At 48.5% G+C, this 13,687-nt stretch overlaps 1 protein-coding gene across 1 annotated transcript; it reads left to right on the top strand.

The window, feature by feature from the left end:
- The first annotated feature begins 2,670 nt into the window (after positions 1 to 2,670).
- LOC146175830 (endothelin-converting enzyme 2-like) lies at positions 2,671 to 5,064 on the top strand. Its single transcript, XM_084581213.1, has one exon. The coding sequence runs from the start codon at positions 2,671 to 2,673 to the stop codon at positions 5,062 to 5,064; it is 2,394 nt and encodes a 797-aa protein (XP_084437339.1).
- Positions 5,065 to 13,687: the final 8,623 nt, after the last annotated feature.

Raw genomic sequence — 13,687 nt, forward strand, 5'->3', positions numbered from 1 at the left:
CGACGGCTTAATCGTTTAAACACCTTTGTGCGAGAGTGGTGTCAGGTCTGGGGTATGACATCAACAGACCCGAGCTCGGAAACACTACAAATGTACAGGGCACACCGTAATTTGTTATCGAGGCATAATGGCGGTTAGATTCAGCCCAGATGGAGAGACGTCTTGTACTTAAGTTAGTTACTAGTTAAGCACCAGTACACGGTTTCTTTTCTTTATTGAGGAGGGGGGCAGATGGACTTTAGACTGCTGAATGGACTTCCTTGTCAACAAAACCAGATGTTGCCAACGTACTGCCACTATAAAGCAAGCGATATTGGCGGTATACGCATCGAGGGCACGAGAACAGTGACGATTGTGTAGTAAGTCTCTAGTCGAGAGGGGGTCGGTAGGTCGGTATTCGTACAAATCGATTTCGCTTGCCAAGAACGTCTATGGCAGCAGCGTCTTGCTGGTTGACTTCGCCCAATTTCTATTTTTGCGTTCTTCACACAACTTATACGTTTTTTTGCAAATGATTTGAAAAAAAAAAAAGGAAAACGCTAAAATTTTCGTTTTGAGATAATAAGGAGGACAATTTTATTTCATCGGTAATTATTGCAAAACATTGAAAGGAGTGATTACTGAAATAGAAAGAAGCCTCCTATAAATGACTGCAGTCCAGAAAGAACCGATGATGAGTTCCCGGTGTTCAGACTTCAATGGAAGCTCCAAAAGAGGCATCGCTGCCAGTTGACGGTATCTGCAGGAACGCCCGTTACATGTAGCGGATGTTGACTCCAACTTTTCGTAAGGGCACACATGGGCTGAAGACTCGAAGTAGGGAAACAAGCCTCAGGGAGATGCCAGTTCCGAGGGGACTGTCGCAGTTATGACTAAAACACTGCGCGGGCTCGGACTGACGCGAAAAAACGGGCCTGGACAGGGCCCGGGATTGGACTTGCGGGGCCAATTAAGCTGAGCTACAGAGCCGGTTCGGACCTGTGCAAAGAGGCCTCCTTTGTTCGACTTTTCATTGATTATTGCAGAGTGAAGTACTCCCTGCTCGTCCTGTTAGATAACATAAAGATAAAAACGTGGTGATAGTGTAAGCGGAGAAGAAAAAAAAAATGCTTTTAGAGCGTATTTTAGAGCATAGCTCTACATACCTTTCGCACCTTCGCACCGCAACTCCCGAGTTGGCCCGCCGGTGTGGCGCAGTGGTTACGGCGCTCGACTACTGTTCCCAAGGATGCGGGATCGAATCCCGGCCTCGGCGGCCGCTTTTCCATGGAGGCGAAAAGCTAGGCGCCCGTGTGCTCTGCGATGTCAGTGCACGCTAAAGAACACCAGGTGGTCAAAATTTCCGGAGTCCTCCACTGCGGCGTCTCTCATAGCCTGAGTTGCTTTGGGACGTTAAACCCCACAAACCAAACCGAAACTGAACCAATCTCGAGTTGGACCTTGATTCGCAGGTATAGTCCTACGCCACTGCCCAGTTCTTATAGTCTTCCTCGTCCCTAGCACTAGGCGGTGCCAACAAGCGATCTTCCCGATCGTGTACATGTGGGCAATGCGCTTTGATACCACGTGACTAGGCGGGGGGTTTAACAAATGATTCGCCTGCTCTTGGTTGCCCAGTCTCGTCACGGATGAAATACGTGCCGGTCCGAGCGCGTCAACTCTTTTGCGCAGGCATCAGGCTGAGTCTGATCATTCAGCCGATATACTTCGTGGAGAAGTAGCAGCGAAGCAATTCAGCGAAGAGAAAGCGTGAACGGCTCGAGGCAGAAACCGACGAATTCAGACCGAGAAGCTCGCTATAGAGTTGAAACAATTAACGGAGCTCGCGCTCGGATAGCTACAGGTTTAACCAGGAGAAACCTCTACGTTGTTTTTTTTTCTCTTTTTTTTAAATGTCCGCTATAGTGTCAATTTTCTCGAGAAAGCAAAAATGACTGACACAGCTGTCGTTTTTTTCTGATGACTAAGAATGTTTCGGAAGAAATGAATCCTAGAGCTAAAATCATTACAGGGAATTCTTGGTCAACGTGAAATGACAAGTTGAAATATTTAATTTGTGATAGAGTTTAGCTAGCATCGCCCAAAACTGAATGCCCAAGAGATTGCGGTCACATTCGACGGTGCGACAGAAGTTATTTGGTATTTTTCAGAGGCTATTTTTCAATGACTAAAAATCCGCAGCTACATGTTGTGAGCGCCACTCCCAACACAAATTACCCTCTAAAGCCGTAAAAAGTACAGGTCAAAAAGGAAATAAATGTCACTCCTGTGCACGCAAAGGACGCATCAGAACTCCACAGTGTGCTTCCTATCGGGTATGCTTTTCTGAGACTGCCAAGAAGAGGGAACCGTTTTTGCAACTTGACCTATTTTTTTTCCTATTCTAACGTCATCCGAAGCTTACGACGTCTTGCACGGCAGGGCACTAGTCCTAACTGTGACAACGCTAGAAGTAGTATTGCTGAAAAACAAAATAGCAGACATGCGAGTAGCAGTATAGACACATGTTATATGGCATTCTGCGTCTGCTTGTCCACGTAAAGAACCTTACGCCAACGTGACTCGCCGAAACTGTCCACCGCGTGAAAAAGCGGCGCCCACTAAGTTCAGCTCCGGGGCGCCGCCTTGCGGCCCGCTGCTCGCTGCCAGTCGTGCGCCGAAGAAGAAGCCATGCAGCATGGCCCTTCGGTCGAGCTGGCTTGGGACGAATCCGGCCGCCGCGGGACCCGCTACTCGGCGCGGGCGGTGCGCCGACTCGCGTCGTCCGAGGACCGCGTCACCGACGACTCCTCGGACACGCTGGTGCCAGAGGCGCGCCGAAAACCCTACCGGCTGCGGCATCTCATGACCGGGCCGCTACCACCGGCAACCGACGATTACGGAGAGGAGTCCGAGTACAGCAGCAGCAGCAGCACTAGCAACAGCACCTGCGCAAGCCGCAAAACCTCCGGATGGCGGGGGAGGCCCGCGCCGGCGGGTTCCGTTTTTGCGGTCGTCAGCACGGCCGTTGTGCTGCTGTGCTCAGGAGCCCTGCTCTATTTGTACGTAAATTGGTCCAACAACCGGATCGGTCAGGTAGCCGCTGCCACTCGCCAAGCTGCAGCGGTCTCAGGTGGCGCGGAAGCCAGCAGCACCAGCACAGTCAGTGTCGCGACGTCCGCCGAACTCGGCAACGGCACATCATCCACAACATCCAGCGAGCAGACAGAGCCCGAACCCGAGCCTGCGCCGGCAGCACCTCAACGACCAGTGCGCGGTGTCTGTCTGAGTCGCTTCTGTCTCGCGCATTCGTCCTATTTAGAGGGCTACCTGGACTGGGCCGCCGACCCTTGTGCGGACTTCTACGCCTTCGTGTGCCGCCGGAGGCGACAGTCATCGGACGCCCTGCTCGTGGCCCATGCGGAAAGGGCACTCCTTGAAGGTTTCCGTGGAGGCCGTGCTCCACCGCTGCTGGACCAGTGCTTGAAAAACCCCGAGCCGCCAGCCGGCGTCCAGCGGCGCCTGCTGCGAGAGCTCTTGGAAGACGTCGGACTTGGCTCCTGGCCTTTCCGAAACAACCGCGACCACGTGGACGTGTTCCGCGTGACAGCCACGCTTACGCGAGACCTGGGCTTGGAAGCGCTGTTGTCCGTCGAGCTGCTGCACAACCCCACCGCGGAGACGCTCGTAGCCGTCGGGGAGCCAGACCTTCTCATCGGTCAGCACCGCCGGTTACCCCGGTGGTATACCGACGGCGTGAGCGCAACGTTCCGTATCGTGGGAGGCATGAGCGAGTCCAACGCCAGCATCGGCGTGCGCGATTTCTCCGAGAAGCTGGCCGAAATAACAAGCAGCCGCGGCGACGAAGACTTCGTGGCCAGCAGGTTCCGGATAACCAGCGTCGGCTCGTATGCCGCCTACAAGCCGCTCATCTCGCTTGTGTTACGTGGACTGTTGACTGTGCGCGACCAGACGCGCCTGCTGGTCAAGAGCGACCGTTATCTCCGCGCGTTGCGCTCCGTGCTACAGATGACGCGTGCTTCAGAGGCGCTCAACTACCTGGGCTTCCGGCTGATCGTGCACATGGCGCCCCTCTTAGGCGACGAATTCCGCGAGCTGTGGGACCTGCGGCGGCGCCAGCTTGGCGGCACGCCCTCAAGCACGTGGCCCCGCTGGAAGCGCTGCCTACGTAATCTGGAACCGCTTCTTCAGGACGTATACATGGCGACCTTCGCGCGACTGCTGGATGCCAAGCTGGAGCTGTCCTCGCTCTCTGCCCTCGCCTCAGAGCTCAAGGGTCGCCTGGTGGCCGCGCTATCCTCACTGCCGTGGATGGCTCCGGCCGATCGACCTCGTGCCCGCAATGTGTTGGCCGCCGTGCGCGTGCGCTTCTTCTACCTGCGGCCGACAGTGCAGCAGCACGCGCACCACAGACCCATGGCCGGCCGCCTCCTGACCGCGTATCGCGACGCTTGTCGTTCGACCTTGGCCGCTCGCCTCAGTGCTGGCGGCCACTGGAAGGGTTCGGTCTTCGACACGTGGCCGCGATGGGACTGGGCCAGTGGCTCGGTCTTCGTGCCGGCAGCGATGCTCGACCTTGGCCAGTTGGCGGACGAAGAGTCGCTGGGCGTACAGGTGCCTCGGCTGGCCAGTCGTCTGGCACGCAGCCTGCTCCAAGCGGTGCACCAGCGCAGCCACGCCTTTGGCCGCCTCGAATGGTCTCTGAACACATCCGCTGGTCTGCACAGACTCGAAGCGTGCCTGGACGCGCGCCTCTCGGACGTGACCTCGGCGCACCGCTGGCTGGACAACGCGGCGTTGTCTCCTGCGCAGGCGCAGTTCGCCGCCTACCTGCGTGAGCGCCGCGTGCCGATGGGCGACAGCCTGAGGCGAGGTCTGAGTACACGCCAGCTGTTCCACGTGCTGCTGGCGACCAGCTTGTGCGCAGGTCCCAGCGAAGAGGCACGCGCGCGCGTCAACCAGCCGCTCAGAAACTCGGCCAGCTTTGCCGCGCTGTGGAACTGCACGCACGACGCGCCCATGAACACGGTGCGCAGGTGTCCCATCTGGAGCAGCAGTCAATAAAGTGGCCACGGCGCACGATCGCACGTTTCCTCATGGCGACACATACAGACATGTTGAAAGCATATACGCGCAAAAAGAACGCATAATTTATTGCCGAATAGAAATATGTGTAGAACCCGCACAGTTAATCCTTCCATGCACGTAAAATAAAAAAAAATAATGGAAATAAGCCCGCGCCAGCAGGTTTTCGAAGGCTTATAGCCATTTCAAAATAATTGCCGTACCTCAAAAACTACCAGTATCTACAGAAAATTATTTTTTAAACTTAAAAGCTGGTTTCTTGCTTTGCAGGTATACCTCCACGAGAATAATGGAGCCGCAACTGTGAAGAAGTAACTTGGAGAAAACGAGTTATTAAAAAGACGCAACAAATGTATGCAACAAAGGCAGCGAATTAAGCTGCGTACATATTCAAATATCTTATGTTCAAATTGGTTCATGGCTCGTGGTAGTGGTAGCACCGATAGCTTTAGCGCGAAACTAAGACTTAATGGATCTAATGCTGTGTAGAGTATCTAAACATGTTTAACCGCTTGAAGGAGAAGCTGACAATGCACCTTCGAGTGAAAAGGATTTGCACATCGGATGTCACACGACTTCTCAGATCATTGACTTTCGTACTTTTTTTTATTTGAATATACCTCCACGTACCTTTGGGTGAGGGCTTTGCATGACTGTGGGACTTACAGCATGGCACTGATATAATAGTGATTGGGTGGCCTTCTTGAAATGAACAGGATTTACATGGACGATGGAACAGGCTGTGGGAAGAACGTTCGAGCCTTGGGTTGTTGTTGCAAAAAAAAAAAAAAGGGGGGGGGGGGGCACTTAAGAATATGACACGATAGAGTTAATGCATAGTTCCTGTCGGCTGCTCCTGTTTCGCGCCTTAATCCGCGTCTTTGCTAGTCCTAATTTTTTCGCTGCCTTTGTTATCTCGCGCATGTTCCTTAACATACAATCGTATACACTACGCAGTTATGTGAAAGAACATGCACCTTACAAAAATATCTGTAAAGCCCCGCTTTCACCAAGCCGTATGGACGTTTCTGCGTGGCCTGAGGGTTTAGTGTCTTATCCATTACTTGACCAAATATCCAGGAAGGTTCGATTTCTATCTCACCCATACATATCTAAGCAGAACTGCGATTTGATCGCTCGTGCCATGCCATCTGGTGTCGTGGCGTCGGGCAACCTGCCGATCGATTAATACCCGGTCATGTCACCTGCCATTTGTCTGCCACCTGCCAGAAGCATGCCCTTCCAGAACGTCCACAACGCCGGATTTTCCGCAGAAAGAAGTCTATAACGGCATCGCGTTGAAAAATAGTGAAATTGGGTCGATCGTGCGAGTTCAGTGCGTATAGAGCCTTACTTTTTCGGACTTAAAATCAATGCGCAGGTTGGTAAGGAGAGTCATAAGGCAGAACATGACATATTTTATGATGAAAACAGCCTTTCGATTTCACGGCGCTTCTGAAAGGTAGGTAAGCTCTATTCTTGAAGTATCACTTGTAAGTATGAGGAAATGAAGTGGGCTAATCGAAATATGGCCCTGTTTTCAAAGAGTTCAGTATAAGTCATGTTGAGGTGAGATCAGACGGCAAATGCATGTGTTCTAATTAAGATTGGATGAGAATTTCATAGGCCGGTGGTTTAACCGCTCAAGTGGCTAGATTTACCAAAGGAAGCCTAAAAATCTACCGAAGGTATAGCAAAGCAGCGTTGACTCTCGGCTTGATTTGAGTGCACCAAATAAGATAAAATAAAATATTAAGACCTCATTATTAGTGTTTAAGCCACGAAGAATGATGCGAGTGTCACATCAAGCGCCTTTTCGAAGTCCACTATAGGTATGCAGGAAACATTTGACAGATTTAAGAATTTACGGTGTGTAAATAAATAATACATTCTGTAATTTTAGAACAAACATTGGCCAAGAACGGTGGTCGGTACTCGGTGCAACTTTGTTTAGGAACTGGAACGTTCTAGTATTGAGATACGATGCCACATGTAAGTGCCTGCTGGGAAATAAATAGAAAACCTGGGTTATACATTTAACGTTGAGCTCTTCAATTTATATCATCGATGGTTGAAGACGACAGTTTTAATTCAGTAATTTTCGAAATTTCACGACAAAAAAAAAATGTAACCTCGAGCTTAATGAGATGATTATGCGAAGTAAAACGCGGTTGGTTATCTTCCGGTTCATTTGTAAAGACGGAACAAAATGACGAGTTAAGTGAATCCGCGACTTCGTCAAGTACAAACTGTTCCGTTTTATTCACCGTTGATATGATTTGTCTCCTTACAATTGCCATGTTTATTTATTAAAGAACGATTCGGGCATATGTGCAAATGACGCCAAAATTAGTGAGGAGGTTCCTCTAATGCGTGCAACAAAAGCATATAAAAACAAATTGGCACGGCTAGTGGGGGTTGAACCCAGGCCCTCGTGCTTCGTGACGAACATGCTAACCGACCACGAAGGCTTTTTTTTTTTTTTTTCAATACAGTAGTAGAATATAATGCAGTGATAAAGTATTTGGTAGTGATGCTAAGAGAGCGTGAACAGAGTATTCCTGCATTACAAAGTTCCAGGTTTTATTGAGGGTATGGTAATTGCGTATTTTCAGCGACAGATATCCTATACCTAACTTAAGTAAATAACCACGATTACTGTGTTCGTAGTCGTGCGTTTAGCTACATTACGAATTAACGTTTGCGGACATGAGCTAAACCTTAATTTCGAAATTACTTGAGCACGCGTTTGGTTCGTGTCTAGTAAATTGTCTCAATAACTCATTAGACTGGAAACACATACGGCCTTAGTTAGTTGGTTTCGATCCATACAATAGAACAAACATTGATTCCGGAAATATTAAAGCGTTTTATGTATGCAATTTAACCGGAATTTTCAGGCTGTATGCAGACAGTTTCCTACGGAGAACAACTCATTGATTTTACAACCTTGTTGTTTCTCGTCATTCGATTACAATTTGCATCAGACTCTTTCTTTTTTTTTTTTTTTTTTGTCCACATAATCTACAATTTCATTGTAAAGTACACTCTACTTCTGGTTAAAGTTCCAATCTAGCTTCTAATTGCAACATAATTTCTTTCATGTTGTACACTGAAAATATACTATATTTACCTGAACTATTCACGGATGTTTGAGGAAATTCCACAAAAGACAGCTCAAAAATACAGTGCAAAACAGCAATGGATGGGATGTGAGATAGAGCATTTCACCGAGAGAGATGAGCCACTGCGGTTAAAAGTCATCTCTTCGGGCACTGTCCTCAATTGAATAATAATTTGACAGAAATGAGATTTCGCCGAAACAACTGATCCATCCAGTGCCGATTTATCATTCTAGATTTCTATAAGCTATATGTAGTCCAATTAGAGAAGAAAACATCTCAAGAGGTACATCAAAATATTGCATTGTGGTATCGAATGGAATGTGAAACCAACTAAATTCGGCTTTTCAAGGTACGTTGTAAAGACATCCCGGAACAGAATTGCGTTGTTACAATTGGTAAAGCAAGGTTATTTTTTTTTTTTTTTTTCAGCAATACCGCAGCGGCAGCAGTTCGCAGAGGACACCAAAATGCTCCCTTTCTGAAGCCAATTCAAATCTTCGTAGGCAAAGTTTACGTATGCAACTGGTTGAAGAAAGTGCAAGATGAAACCAACATTTTTCACACCAGCATAAGGACGTCATAAGGAAGTATACAACAGTTGCATCTTACCTGTACTCACCTATGGGGCTGAAACGTGGAGGCTAACCAAGGGGGTTCTACTTAAGTTGAGGACAACTCAGAGGGCTATGGAACGAAAAATGGTAGGGGTAACATTAAGAGATAGGAAGCGTGCAGGGTGGGCCAGAGAAATAACTCAAGTTACTGACATTCTAGCGGAAATCAAGAAGAAGAAATGGCCATGGGCAGGACATGTAGTGCGAAGAGAGGATAACCGATGGTCACTTAGGGTAACAAACTGGATTCCAAGGGAAGGAAAGAGTAGCAGGGGGCGGCAGAAAGTTAGGTGGGCGGATGAGGATGAGGCGCAGGGGTCAAGTGGATGTAGCTAGCACAGAACCGGGTTAAGTGGAGAAATATGGGAGAGGCCTTCGCCCTGCAGTGGGTATAGTCAGGCTTATGATGATGATTATAATGATGATGATGACGACGACGACGATGATGATGATGATGATAAGGACGTCATGTCCAGGCGATCGAATATATATCGAGCGGTAAAGAAGACGAGGGAAAAACATTGAAACCAAGTCTTTGTACATGCGTTTTTATGGCACTATAGAAGCAAAAACCCTGTTGAAAAACGGACTGTATGAAAACGTACAGACAACTGTACCTCGTGCATAACTGCCATAAACAAGGACGGTCAGCGAAGTCACAGGACGCAGTCAATGTGGGCAAAACATTAACTGAATTTGTCCGCAAAAAAAGCTCGAATTAGTGGGTGGAATCTTTCAATAAAAAAATATAAAGGAGGCAAATCTGCCGCACATAAAGGTGGACTAACTTAGCCCACCGGCGCTGATAGATCGGAAAAAGTATAATTGCGGTGCATAGGTTCTATGGAATAACCCCAAACAAAAATTGCAAAACCCCATGAAAGCGCTGAATAGGGGTCCTGGCGCAGGTTCGTCGGTTCAAGCATGTTAGAAGGGAACCTATATTGAATGCTTTGTGGTCGTAGCTAGCGGTGTATTTTCAAGAGATATAATTAAGAGCGTGCCAATTCATAAATATTTACGTACGAAGCGGCACTGCCACTTAAATCAAATGCTGTTGTGAATAGAAAGAAGGAAGGAACGTACAGACCAAAGCCTGTCGCTGTCGCGGAGTCAATAGCGCGATAACAATGTGACAGCGTATGCGGCAAACAGGAATTAAGAGCGATGATGAGTTTCATTAACGCTATCGCGTACCACATATAAAGTGGGGCTTAAGCATCTGCCAGCGTTTTTCTCTACCTTGTTTTAAATAATTTTAAAGCTGATATTCAGCCAGTCAGTTCAGATCAGTCGTTCAGTCATGTCCGACTCTTCGTGACCCTATGGACCATATCAAGCCACGCTTTCCGGTCTCTCACTATCTTTCTAACATCACATTACTTCATCTGCAGCGCCTCGAGGATGCCATCTAACCATCGCGTTCGCTGCTTATCCCTTCTCCGTTGACCCTCAACCTTTCCCAACATCAAATCTTTCTCCAGCGACTCCTCTCTTCTCACCAGATGACCAAAGTAGCTGAGAATTTGACCCTCCAATGAGCAGTCAGGGTTTATGGTCGACAGTATCGACTGATTTGATCTTCTGGCAGTCCAATGAACTCTCAAGAGTCTCCGCCAGCACCACAATTCAAACGCGTCAATTCTTCAGCGGTCAGCCTTCTCAGCCAAGAACCATACAAGCCCCGGGTCAATTAGGACGAAAGGCCGGCGGTGTCACGCAATCGCTACCTGTAATCTTACACGTCTTTTAGCAGTGACCTACTACGTTGGCCGGTAGAAAAGGGGAGAGGGAGGAAGGGAGGGTGAGATGGAGAGAAATCTCTTTTCCGCTTATAGGGAAGGAGAGAGAGGCCAGAAGGATGCTGCCACAGAAGTATTGTAATCGACTTAAAATATGTGTTATGACGCAATGCGTGAGGACTCATGCACTCTGTGTGTGTGTGTTCAGGACTAAAGTCAGGACTTAAAGTCGGGAGGGTCACAGAGGTTTGAGACCTCTCCACTAGTATTAAAATGGTTTCTGCGACCCCTTGCGCTCGAATATGGGGATCTCATGAATCCGAGGCAATTAATCAACCAAATTTTGGAGCTCAGCTCAAGTGCCAGTTTCTTGCCTGAGCGGCTTCGGCGTGACTATAGTGGGATGATACAAGGTGGCCCAGAAGGCCGCGCTATATCATCCCACTGTGATGGGGTGGGCCATGCAAACTGTGACATGGGTTGGCCCAGGGGCCAGGAAGCAACTCAATGTTGGCTCCGGGCAACCTATAGGGCGCTATATTCTGCTCAGCCTCGCATAGCCTGCCATGGACATCCGGAACACAGACGTCTCGGGCAATAAGGTGGATGGCAACGTTCGAATCCTGAGAGATGTATTAACACCGCGTCACTTAAAGGCAAATCTTATGCGCGCCCGGGGTACGGTGCCCTGGGTGGCCACACTGTCAAGTAGCAAAGGTCAACATGGGGCACAAATTCTACTCTTCTTTGGGCGGCCTTTCATGACCATATACAGCTGTACGGCCAAGTTCTAGAACATTTTCATCACGGAAAGTTTGTTGAAGTGGCGTATAGGGTCCCGAGGGATATTACTATAGATTGCATAGTACTGTGGCGCACGCGGAGACGACAGCAGAGCGGCGGAAGTGGGCATTTAGCTGCGTAAGGGTCCGCCTGCAATACCCATCGAACTGTTTAGTACTTCTGATTAACTTGGGAAGCTGTGCACATGCTGCAATGTTAGACACTGGCTTGCTAGCAGTACTTCTCGCCTGCCACACTCCCCGAAGACGTCGTACACTCCTGCGCCACGCATTAACCGCACGCAGAACCACACCAATTTTAGTCATGGGGAACTTCAATACGTATACATAAGTTCACAGACCTTCTGGGCAAAAAAAATCCAGTTCCTCTCAATCGTAACTACTCCCACCACTGCTCTGACGATTTCGCAAAACACTTACACAGACCTCCTCTTTCAGAACAAGCCATTAGTGCAGCAAGTAGAAAATATATCCATCGATTTCTCCAGCCACAATGGTTCGTTAATCACAACCAAGGAGAGTACAACTTGAAGAGCGATTATGTGTAGAAAATAAAGCATTATCTTTAGCTGCTCATGCTTACATGACTCTCTAAAGTTATTTGCCTCAATATAGGTAAACAGCAGCGCTCAAATTTCGTATTAAAGAATATCGTAATAATTGGTGCAGTTTCGTTGACTATCCCCTCCCCTTTATGTGAACCGCGAGTGGGGGTTTAGGGTAAGTAAAAAGAAAGGTGTAGAAATCTACACAAATCGATAAGTGCACGAATTGTATAACAGTAACGAAAGTAAACCAATTCAAGAGTTGGAGTCAACAACATGCCACCGCTAATAATAAAGTAATTAAACCATTTTAGCTCAATAAAATATTTTAATTGGCTGGGAGTTCGCGGTGGCGCCTAGACACCGACACCAACGGTGGCTAACCGAAGTGTTCCTGCGAAATATTACTCCACTCGGCATCGAAACGGACGATGTTTAGCTCGGATAACCACGGTAGCGCAAATCACCGAACACCTGTGGCGTGCCACTTTGCTGCTCCTGTGGTTTGCATTCCAAACCTGGTCTCCGGACGGCCAAATCCAAAGCGTGAGGTAGAGAATGCGAGGCGCACGGGCCAACGTTAGCCAGGCAGGCCAACGAAGCACAGGCGCAGCTCGGAGTCCGCGGTGACGCTACACACCGACACCCAAGGGCCAACAGAGGTGCTCCTGCGGAGTCCTTTTTCGAACGATATGGAGGACATTAGCTCGGAAACCCACGGTGTCGCAACTCACCGACACGTCACACGTGGACGTGCTCCTGTGGGAGGTGGAAACATTTCGCACTGATCACGGGAGGCAGCTCCGGCCAACCTGGGTTGCTATGCCTTCGCTACCGCAAGTGCAGATTCCCACCCGTTTCGTCGCTAGTACCTTAGCGACTGAACAGATATTTCACGGTGGTTCTAAGGCTGTTGGGACTTCTTATACCACCAATGTCCACACGTTAATGAGAGTAAACCAGGGTGCCTCACTGGCTTAATCTGTGACTCCAGCCAAAAGTATAGAGCATGTAACTCCTGACTAAACGTGCGCAGTGCACCCCCTTCAGTCCTAACTGCCACGATAAATGACGGGAAAGAGTCAAGGTGACAGGGAGGGCGAGGAGAGAGCTTTTTTTCGGGTGTTCACTTCTCATGGGAAAACCCGAAAAAAAGCCCCTCGATAGAGCTCCTTTTCTGTCAAATGACCCCACTGAGCGGACATATGAGCCCCATGGGGCTGTCAGGTGGAGGCGGTATAGCTAGTCGCAGAATGTGCTTATTTTTGTCACATCTCTGTTGAATAGGTACGGTTTTCATGGAGTTCAAGATTTATGCACCGGACAACGTACAGTCTAACACAATTTGCAGGTGATCACTACAGGCAGACCGACTAGGATAAAACTGCTTTAATACGGTTTATTGCGTCAAAATGCTGCAAATAAAACTTAAAGATTTCGCTATCCTGCACCGTCATGTTTGTTGCGAACTAAGCGGCCTTCACATCAAGAAACGTTTCTTGATCCGTGTCGCCAAAACGAACGTGATAGCCATCAAATTGCGCTAGACTGTACATTATTTGATGATTCAGGAGGTACATATATGGGTATTCTACTATGAATCCTAATATTCATGAACCTTCTTCTTTGAAGTTTATGTGCAAAACTTTAAAGCAGGAGGCATACAAAATAAGAGAGCTTTTCCCACAGCCGGTGATCAAGGAGAAGAAAGGAAGCCAGTGTCGGTTTTTCTTTTATATATTTGCTTTGGACAACTGAGTGACGCAACAGCAA

This window comes from Amblyomma maculatum, chromosome 10, assembly GCF_055883805.1.
Source record: "Amblyomma maculatum isolate TAMU_Amacu chromosome 10, ASM5588380v1, whole genome shotgun sequence".
Classification (NCBI taxonomy): Eukaryota; Metazoa; Arthropoda; class Arachnida; order Ixodida; family Ixodidae; genus Amblyomma; species Amblyomma maculatum.